Source organism: Fringilla coelebs (genome assembly GCF_963513975.1).
Source record: "Fringilla coelebs genome assembly, chromosome: 14".
Lineage (NCBI taxonomy): Eukaryota > Metazoa > Chordata > Aves > Passeriformes > Fringillidae > Fringilla > Fringilla coelebs.
In genome coordinates, this window is record NC_140040.1 from 43,052 (window position 1) to 53,421 (window position 10,370).

General features: G+C 42.8%; 2 protein-coding genes across 2 annotated transcripts; one reads left to right on the top strand and one right to left on the bottom strand.

Annotated features, from left to right (window-relative positions):
- Nucleotides 1–247: 247 nt before the first annotated feature.
- Nucleotides 248–5,312, bottom strand: TMEM231 (transmembrane protein 231). Its single transcript, XM_084215407.1, has 7 exons — nucleotides 5,147–5,312; nucleotides 4,901–5,070; nucleotides 3,739–3,867; nucleotides 2,227–2,370; nucleotides 1,849–1,930; nucleotides 1,611–1,721; nucleotides 248–725 (listed from the first exon to the last, which is right to left on the bottom strand). Exons 1-7 carry the CDS (start codon nucleotides 5,286–5,288, stop codon nucleotides 541–543), a joined length of 963 nt encoding a protein of 320 aa, XP_084071533.1. The 5' UTR covers nucleotides 5,289–5,312; the 3' UTR covers nucleotides 248–540.
- Nucleotides 5,313–5,666: 354 nt separating this feature from the next.
- Nucleotides 5,667–10,276, top strand: GABARAPL2 (GABA type A receptor associated protein like 2). The gene is made up of 4 exons (XM_084215212.1): nucleotides 5,667–5,821; nucleotides 6,126–6,181; nucleotides 8,077–8,249; nucleotides 9,808–10,276. The coding sequence occupies exons 1-4, from the start codon at nucleotides 5,788–5,790 to the stop codon at nucleotides 9,896–9,898; spliced, it is 354 nt and encodes a 117-aa protein (XP_084071338.1). The 5' UTR covers nucleotides 5,667–5,787; the 3' UTR covers nucleotides 9,899–10,276.
- Nucleotides 10,277–10,370: the final 94 nt, after the last annotated feature.

Genomic DNA, 10,370 nt, shown 5'->3' on the forward strand with positions numbered 1-10,370 from the left:
TGCAAATTTTGCACACACTATCACCCAAAAACCTCATTTCTCACATCACCCTTGAATTTATTCATCATCCAATTTAATAATTAAATTGCTGAGTATGTATAGTCACAGTTACAGAAGTGCATCTCTGACCTTAATTCATCCCTGCAGTTTTTCACTTCATAGTGCACATACATAAATCCATGTACAAATAACTCTTGACAACTCTAAGACTGCAGTGAATTGATTTACAAGAAGTAAAATCAGTTAATGTTGTTACTTTTAGCATTTTATTTTCAGTTTTCAAAATCGTTTTTGAGGCATGTTCCAACTGCAAAAAAATAATTAGGCTCTTTTTACTGTCAAAAATATAAACTTTTCCAGCTCCAAAGCAGTGTTCCTAAAGAAATGAGATGAATAAACATGTATTCTAAAAAGGATGCACAGAGCATACTTGAAATATACTTACAAAATTCTGATCCTCTGAAGTAAGAAGTGTATAGAGAATAAAATCAGGTAACTATTTTTAAATGGCATTTCTACAAAGTCTTCTCAGGCATCTCTTCAGGACTGGTGCTGTTTGTAGGATAGTAGTGGCGATACAGGCAGAACTGGTGATACTGGAATTGTAGTCAACACCTGATTCTGGAACAAAAATGTCTTAATCCTACCGAACACCCAAAGAAAGATAAGGAGGATGCTGACATACTGGATCCAGGCAAATTTAATAATTTCCCAAAATCCTGGCTGATATTTAAGGAAAGTCAAGGAGTCTAATAGAGAACCTTCTGATGCTACCATTGCAATATCTAAACAAGGAAACTCACAGGCAGAAAGGCACTAACCTTGTTAAGATATCAGTTTGTGAAAAAAATGATAAGCCTCTGAACCACAGAAACACCTAAAAGCCTTCTACCACGGTAGGTAACAAAAGCTGGAGAGAACGTCTGGCCTAGAAGACATTTAAACCAATTCTGGGTGAAGTACCTACTTTGTGCCTGAGTCGTCGGGAAGTACTTATTGTTAATATTCAGGCAGGCCAACAAATCTTGTAAGAAGTGTGCTCCATACAGATTCTTCTAAATGCAGACTTGTTCTTGTCTCAGAAAAAGAACTAAGAACATAATGAATGAAGAATTATTTTTTCAAAAGAAGAAAATTCTGTCTGCGCATGAACAGATGTAACAACCTCCCACTGCAGGAGATATTATTTGGTGAGATGATCTTGCATGCAGATTTCTAATCATTTGCTTTAGGTCACAGACTACAGTATCATGCTTTGTGAGTGGCATCTGTGACAGATCAGGACAGCAGGTACTGCAGAACCAAAGCAAGATGTACTACGAATATTCCCTGACAATAGCTAACAAAGTGCCTTAAAGGCCTTTTTAGCAAAGCTGAAAAGCAACACGGGTTACCAATACAGAAAGGCAAAAAGTGGTTATGAAGGCACAACCATCTGAAGGAATGGACAAATAGGTATTTCATCAACTCCAGAACTGTAACATTTGCTTAGCTAACAAAAAAAAATGTTTAGCAACACATCTGAGAGAAAACATTATCATTTGGCCTGCATGTGGTGGAGGCTCAGATAATATAACCCTGTTATGTCGCAGTTTGTGCAGTTTTTGAAGGATATAAGATAACTTCCACTGGGTAACGAATGGTAGCATTAAGGATAAATGGCGTATCCGTTGCTCTTCCAGTCATCCAAACGGGGCTGGGATCTGAAAAGACTGTTGTCACTATAATGGAGAAAGGAAATGTCCAGGTTAAGGGGCTTTTAGGTATTAATACAGAAGTCATATACCTCAAAAAACACCTGCCAGTATGCTAACTACTACTGTCCTGTAGCTACACATTCAGGCTTACCATTTCTATCCCAATATGCTGCAATGATGTTTGCCAGATCATAGTCGCTTGCAAAAGGACTTGTGCCATTGACCACAGACACCTGTTACAACAAGGAGACACTTTAATTATTCCTCCAGTCTTCAAGACAGTAATTCTACTGAGTCTCTTACACAAAGTAACCATGCTCTTCAAGGAATGAACACAAACATCAGACTGAACATCTTGGCTGAATAACCTCTTCCTTCTTGTAATCTAACAAGAAGACACCAGTTCAAAAGTCTTACAGCTCACTCTGTGCAATAGTACAAATAATAAGGGTGTCACCTAGGATACTAGGAGGATTAAGAGATCGAGGGGGGGGTTGAATTGATGGGGAAGGGAAAAACATTTCCTCACATTGTATCTGGTATCCAGTCCACAATAGTTAAGTAATTGCCTCTGGTTTAATTTCAAGTCTCCATTCACATAGAGCTGAGACCCTGGCACAGGAGAAAAAAACTGAAGAAAAGCCATGCTCTGCATCACAAATGTTGACATTCTCTGAAACAGTGAACACAAAAAAGTTAAATTTAGCGGTGGGGGGGGGAGGGACACAATGTACTTTTCTACCTCTTGATATCTACACATTTTTTTACATGGATTTGACTTTTCTAGGACTCCCAAGTTTCAGATCATCACCTTCGTCTATACAAGAGACCATCAAATAAAAAATACCGCTTTTTAAAAAAAGGTAACTACCTTAGTTAATAGTTAACTAACTTTATTATCTCAACAAAGTTCCACAGGAGATTCAGTGAAGTGCAATGTCTGTGGCCAATGACAGAAAGTTTTGACTAGCCATAACATGTAAAAAGCAGCAAGGTGACTAAACACATTCATTGGAGACACACTTTAAAAAAATTCAGCAGTCAAAATCAAGGACTTGTACTCTACAACAAGAACCAAATAAAGAAGGGAGGTCCTTAGTTCTTATCAACCACTCGGTCTGAAGGAAAATTTCCACATTTACAGTGGGATTAAAAAAAAATGTTGTGAATATCATAACTCTCTGTGATACTAATACCTGACCAAATACTTCAGCCCAAAATCAGGACTGTTGGGCCTTTATTCTGGGCCTCAGGCTTAAGAATGTTTTCTACACCACAAAGCTATGCTTGCTAAGCTTGTCCATTTGCAATCAGCAAGACTCTCGAAAGAAACAGCCTAATCTCCCTAGGAAAACAACTTGTTGTCGGTACAGCTGCACCCAACAGCAGCTCTGTATTACTGCTCTTTTCAGCTGTATCCCTGGGTTCTCTGTGTGCTGGTGGTTTACAGTTTGCTTTAAGGTATTAATTGCACTGCCATTTGAGGTACAATGGCAGCAGAATTGCATTGTCTTGTCTTCCTATAACACTTCCTCATCCCAGTTACAAGATACAGAAGATCCTGGCAGATGATTATTGATGCTTCATGAGCTGTTAAGCAAAATCTAAGGAGTTTTAGGCTGCTGCAACAGCCTGACTCTCCACCTCAGATGTCAAGACGCAGCAGTCTGTAGAATGTACATCCTTCTGCCTATTGCAAGACTTCAGTTATTTTCAGGTGCCACCCACACTGATACTCACTGTTGTGCATTTCTGTCCTGTATACTGAGTGCACTACAACCCAAGAGAATATAAAGCTTAAAAATATTTAAAAAACAACAACAACAACAAAAAAACCCTAACAAGGCATATCAAAACACACAAGAGAGCTAGACTAGGAATGACACAGCAGAGGAGGAGAAAATTAAATATTTTTCAGTGAAATACATATTTTGGATAGGAATTTCAAACGTGGAAGGTTTCTTTTCATCTTTTGTATAACCGCTACTGGAATTTTACAATTGGTCTATGCATCACAAGAAACAAAACTAAAAATGCTCACATAAAGCTGGTAGGAAAAGAGTAGAATCAGCTGAACGCCAACTACATGCTCTGTTGGTTGTAATGGAAGTTCCAGTTTAAAATGCAACTGATCCATTTTGCCATCTTGATTTTTGTCTTCTTCTCTTGTCTAAATAAATTTTTTTTAAAGACAAGAATTTCTGTTAGAAAGAAAAACAAAAAAAATAAAACCCCAGGTGACCCTACAACTGCAGCACGCACATACCAAGAAAGCAAATAAACTGCATAGTTAGGAATGTAATAAAAAGCTACCTGACTATTTACAGAGGACTAGAGACAAACAAAAAGCCAACACTGTTTTCTGTTATACAAGGTCTCATACACCCCTCCAGGGAGGAAAAGTTTACTTCAAGATCTTTTCTGCCCTAGACCATTCCAGCCATCTCCCCTGCATGCCACAAAGCATGCCTTGGTGCTGGATCTTCTGTGTAAGACACAGTGCAAATATATGACTGGTGGTCAGGCTTGTGCATCCGCGATTGTAGCATGCCTCTTAAATGGTCTCTGTACTCTGATTCCTGGCTGTAAGCTAAGGCTTGCAACGCTTGTATGACAAGAGTGTCCAGTACTTTAGCTACTTGCAAAATACAGCAGGGCTCATAAAGAGGCAGACAGAAAAATAACAGCCACTGTGAAATCCCAGAAAGAAAAGTGACTGCAAGGCAGAGATTATGTGCTTCTGAAGGCACATATCTACTTCCAAATCTAGGGGTACCCTGCAAACTTCACATCATGACAAGCCATGTGGTCAGGGTAGAGGGGCACAACTAATTTGATGAAAGTAAACCGATGTGTTCACACAAACCACCAGCGGTGCTTATGGACATGATTTAGTGGCAAAATTATTAGGGTTTGATTAATGACTGGACTTGGTCTCACGGGCTTTTTCCAACCTAACTAATGCTACGATTCAGTAACACTGAGAGGGAGTGAAACGAGACTCATTAAAATTCCAGCAAATCCCGATGTGAGGCACAAGATTATACATAAAGCTGCTGCTACCTGAAGGCAGCAGTGCCTGACGGGCCACCCGCTCAGAAGCGCCATCAGCACTCGTGCCCTGAGCCGGCTGCCGGTCCACTGCCCCCGCTCTGCAGCCTCGCTTCTCGCCAGTGTTGCCGGGCCGCCCCGGGCAGGCCTACCGACAGGAGCGGGACTCGGAGCCTGTCCTCCTGGAGCCTGTTGAACGCTGGGAATGTGCTCCACGCCAAGAAGCTGCCCGGGCCGGACCCGATGGTGGCGACGAAGAGAGCCTCGTACCGGAAACGAACAGTGGGCTGCTCCAGGTACGCGCTCTGCTTCAGCCAGAAACCTGAAAGCAGAAACAGCACGAGATTTCAGGACTGCGCCAGGCCCGGCCGGGCCGCGTGGGGTCCAGTGGCGCTCACCGTGGCTCCGGTAGGCCACCAGCAGCGGCGGCACATAGGTGAGCGCCGTGATGAGCAAGAGCGCCAGTGCAGCGGCGGAGCAGAACCCAGCCCGGTAGCGCGTGTACAGCGCGGGATGCGAGTACAACTCCACGCCAGCCATGGCGAGCGGCCCTCGGCGCCCGCAAGCACCACCCCCGCCCGCGCCTTCAGCGCTGCACTGGGCGGAGCGTCGGACTGACGAGACGCCGCGCCAATCGGCGCCGAGGGCACGGGCGCGTCAGCCAATGAACGCGCATCGCTGCTTCCCGGGGCCGTCGGCGAGATAGCGCCCGGCAGCGGGATGGGGACACACGCATGGGTACACCTGCCGGGGCGATGAAGTCTGTGGAGCGGCTTCAAGTTCCCCGGGAGCCCTGCGGACGGCTTCGCACCCGGCAGGTGACTCCGTGTCCAGATGCCACAGCCCCGCCCCGCGATGGCAGGCCGGAAGCGCGGCTGCTCAAGCAGTTGCCGGGGAACAGGAGAGCCGGAAGTCCCGCCTGCCGAGCGGCGGCTGTTGTTGTGACAGGGACCGTGACGGCGACAGGGCCTGGCACGAGCCCCCGCCCCCCGCACAAGGGCCTCGCTGCCTCTGGCTTCGCTCCTTGCCCGCCTGCACGATGAAGTGGATGTTCAAGGAGGACCACGCGCTGGGTAAGAGTGGGTCTGGGCCAGGCGCTGCCTGGCAGAGGCCCCGCTGCCCTCGGTCTCCCGTGTCGCCATCTGTCGCGGTCGGCTTCCCCAGGCGGTCGTCTTGTCTGTGGGCGGACAGCCGCTGGCGGCCCTCGCCGAAAGGTAGTGCGATGCCCGGTCTCCGCGAAAAATTAGAGACCCGCTCAGAGACGGGAATGTGATCGCGATCCCCGCAGGCTCACGGCCCTGCCGGCGCTGCCCTCTCGGCCTAGGACACCAGCAATGTAATTACTATGCAATGACTAATTACGAGTTTTGTTCACAGAGCACAGATGTGTCGAGTCCGCAAAAATCCGAGCCAAATACCCCGACCGTGTCCCGGTGAGTAGCCAAGCCAGCTTCAACAGAGTACTTACAGGCAAAGGTGGATACAACGTTTCCATCCTGCCCACTCTGAGTTCCCACTAAGAAAATTAATTGTCCTTTTTGCGTCCTTAGATGTTTTAAAGAAGCCCCAAACACATATAACTAGTCCAACATTTCCTCCTCGGCCCCAGTGCATTTTGACAAATAAGCTTTCTAAAAACTTTCTAGGGATTTTTATGATTTATCATGGTCCTACTTTCTTCTAATGGCAGTTATATCCCAGCAAATGCCTTCATTGTCATGAAGATTGTGCCTGATCCTTAGAAAGATTATAAAGACTATTGAAACCTTGACCATCTTCCATCCCGGCTAAATTAGTTAGATGATGTAGATCTCTCATGTATTCCACGCCTATAACCAGTCATCATGGTGAATTTCCCCATGCAAACCCTGTTTGAAGAGCCAATGTGAGTGGTGACCCCTCCTTTCTTGGAGGAGCATTAATACCTGCTAAATAGTGAATGGGCTCTCTCTCCGCAATCCCTTTTACCATGTTTCAGTCTCTGAAAAGACCACAGTTCACATCCTTATGTAACAGCTAGCAACATGACCACATTCTCAACTGACTTGCTTGAGAGTAAAATTTCCATCCTATCTGACCACGTGCTGGTTAGTGCCACTCCTGCCTCTCACCTTTTGGTAAGTAACTTTTCCGTCAGCACGGCCTAGAGAAGAATCTTCATTCCCACTGGCTTTTTCTGCTGCTCAGTTGCACCTAGTCACAAGATTTTCTCCAGTTGCAATCTGGCAAGCTGATATGATCCTTGCTGTTCTCTCTTGACTAACTATTCCCTCACACATAGACTGCTGCATCCTTGGTGACCGTACATCTTCACAGTATCCATGTATCCATTTCAAAAATATCCTCGATAACTTGTGGGGAAAAAGAAACATAGTGTGAGTCAGAATGACATGCTGCTGTATCAGGGATGGACAGCAAGGTGTAGACAGATACAGGAATTGAATCGCAAATTGCAGCAATCCTTTGTCTGGACCAGTATGTTTTCTGTTTGATGATTCAAATTGATCGGCATACCATTGATACCAAATAGTTGGTGCCAATTTAACAGTGTTTTTCAAACTTAATGTTTCAAGTGGAATGTAGAGCTAAGGAATGGAGACCCTGGAACCTCTTGTAAACCCCATTTCCTGACCTGCTGTATTTTTCCTTCAAGAATCAGTCTGTGTAGTACAATGAGTATCGGGCCTTTTTCAATAGCAACACTTAATTATCCTGCCCCCCCTGCACCTGTTTGGTTTGTTTATTTTTGCTTGGTTTTGTTTGTGGTCATCTTGCTATCTTTCCTTTCTTTAGTCAATTTCTGATTCCTGAAGCAATGAGGGAATACTCCAAACGTCAGTTCAGCAGAATACAAAGGTAGCCTCACCAGTACCAGTACAGAGGAAGGATCACCTCCCAGTCCTTTGCATAATGCAGTCCAGGACACTATTAGCCTTAGTTGTGTCTAGGGTACACTGCTGGTTCATTTTCAGCTTTGGGTCCACATTGCAGTAATTTCATATCATCAGCGTACAAAAGGTTAAGTGATGTGCATACTTTCCTGTCACAGATGTCTTTAAGGCATAATGCACCTTTTTACCCCATGACTGCCAAACATGGGCACAGGAAGTTCCAAGCCACTGTGTATATAAACGTAGGTTTCAGTGTAGCTGTAGAATAAGGTTTTACAGTGCTAAGCCAATTCTACCTCTGATTTGGTTGTGAGCAGGAAACATTTTTGTTCATCCCCACTACTCACCACTGTAAGCCTATACGAGCAAGCAATCTACCAAAGCTGTCAGTTCATACGAATCCTGAACAGCCTGACCTTCACACCTGCACTTTACAGGTCATAGTGGAGAAGGTCTCAGGATCTCAGATCGTTGATATTGACAAGAGGAAGTACTTAGTTCCGTCTGACATCACCGTGGCCCAGTTCATGTGGATCATCAGGAAGAGGATTCAACTGCCATCTGAGAAGGCAATCTTCCTCTTTGTAGACAAGACTGTCCCACAATCCAGGTGAGAGGCTATTCAGAATCATTACAGCAAGCCTGTGCATATTAGAGGGTCAGTAACACTGCTCTTCAAGGCTCATTTGGTGATTTTAGGAGATGTCTGTCACATCTTAATCTCACTACAATTTTTTTTTCCTTGTGAATTTGATAAATATCTTATTTCTTGAGCTAGGCTGAAAAGAAAGGTGACTGAAAAACATATCATTTACTTCCATGGCAAAAGGGTGAGCTTTGCAGTTACAATGTTGTTGCATTTGGTTGAGTGCAAAACATGTACATTGTCAATATCAAGAAAACAATGATTCTCAGTATAACAAAAAAGGTTGCACGTTATATACTCAATAGCAAATGCCATAAATTATTCTGAAAAAAACCAATAACCTGTCAGTTTACAAAGAATTTGGAACATTACAAACTAGTTGCTGGTTCTTTTTTTAAAATTGTTTTCTTCTATGAAAAAAAGAATAATTGCAATAGAAAGTTTTTTTGCATTCTTTTATATAGGAATAAGTTTCATTGTTTTCTGCTACATACAGAATATAGCAGAAGCAGCAACTACAACTTTCTACACTAGATACTTTAGTAGCATTTAAGGAAATAGTATGTCATTACATGCTTTGATGTGATATCATTCTTAATACTTAATTTTAAAAGAGAGAGTCCCGCCAGGTAACCCGATAAACAATAGGGATCCGTGAGAACCATCTTTTTCTGCTTGTTTTCTTCTAATAGTACTGAGAATGCCTCTATGTCATCTTTATAACAGTATTATAGAATTGTGAGCAGGAAAGAGAGATCGCTTGTCTCTTCTATCATGTTCATAATGAGATGTCACATCTCAGCTAGAAAAACAGGGCTTTGATCATTTAATATTAATGTAAAAATGGTAACTTCTTAACCAATAAACAAAACCACAATCTGTTCATGGCTCTGCTCATCTCACAGGCTTCAGTTTATGTAATAAACTTCTGTATTACAGAGAGAGAAGGATGTCAAGGATTGATGATCTATCTACTACTCACCAATTCTCTTCCATTTCAAGTACTGCTTAAAAATCTTCCCAGCTCCTCTCTTGGGCAGAATGACATCATTGCTTTCCCTGTCACTCACATCCATCTCCATCTTTCAGTTCATTAGCCTTTTCTCAGTTTTGGGAAGTCGGAGGAAGGTGAGCTGAGGAGGCTTCACTTGTGCACCCGACTGATGTCTACTGCTCCAGCCATCTGCACATAGATGGTTGGAGCAGTTGACCAGCCAAGTAATTGCTAGGGTTTTTTTTTGTTTTCAAAATAGAGACCAATTTCCAACAAAACAAGGAAGCATTCTGACAATGGCATTTGTGAAGAAATACAAAAAGTTTACTCTGCAGAGAGTCCAGGATCATTTCTCTTATCTTAGGAGTCAACTGCTTTTAATTTACTCTCATTTTTTTAAAATTATAACCTATACACAGACTGACAAGTTGTAGCTTTTATTAATCCTTGTTTATATGAAGTTCTAACTGTTAACACTGACAACTTGCATGAGCCATGCAAACCATTTCTCTTTTTTTCCCTTTCAAGCTTAACTATGGGACAACTTTATGAGAAGGAAAAGGATGAGGATGGATTCTTGTATGTTGCCTACAGTGGAGAGAACACATTTGGTTTCTGAATGGTGGGTCTTGGCTACTGTACCATCATGCTGTGTATCTTGTAAATAGCTGATCATTTTCTGTTCTGACATCCTCAGAAGTTCCTTCTATATACATGCATTTGTAACTGGATTTATTTCTTAATATATTGCTAGGTCTTGTTTTATTAGACTGTTAAATTATAAAGAGAAAGTTTTGTTAGTTTTGTGCATTTTTTTTTTCTCACAGCTATGAATTCCCAGAGCCTCAGTTCTTTGGGGGGATACATTTGATGACATTGATTAAATAATAAAGCAAAGTAGTTGGGCTACTAAAACATGAAGAGAAGAACACACATTTATTCTGTTTTGAGATGTCAGTTTAAGAAAAATAAAAAGAATAAATTAGTATTGGAAACACTGGATTTGCTAGCTTATTCAAAGCCAGGAGCAAGATGCCGATCGTGTTGAATTGAGCTGGTACGTTCCTTTCTCAATTAACAAACAAGTACAA

Bases quoted from the DNA above. Each gene is read 5' to 3' on its own strand.
- TMEM231 (XM_084215407.1), bottom strand. From the start codon at position 5,288: ATGGCTGGCGTGGAGTTGTACTCGCATCCCGCGCTGTACACGCGCTAC. The intron at 1,931-2,226 runs GTGAGGAAATGT...TTGTTGTAACAG, and splicing joins GACTGGATACCAGATACAAT to GTGTCTGTGGTCAATGGCAC. The intron at 726-1,610 runs CTTCAAAAACTG...TCCTTAAATATC, and splicing joins AGTGGAAGTTATCTTATATC to AGCCAGGATTTTGGGAAATT.
- GABARAPL2 (XM_084215212.1), top strand. From the start codon at position 5,788: ATGAAGTGGATGTTCAAGGAGGACCACGCGCTGG. The intron at 5,822-6,125 runs GTAAGAGTGGGT...TTTTGTTCACAG, and splicing joins CAAGGAGGACCACGCGCTGG to AGCACAGATGTGTCGAGTCC. The intron at 8,250-9,807 runs GTGAGAGGCTAT...TTCCCTTTCAAG, and splicing joins AAGACTGTCCCACAATCCAG to CTTAACTATGGGACAACTTT.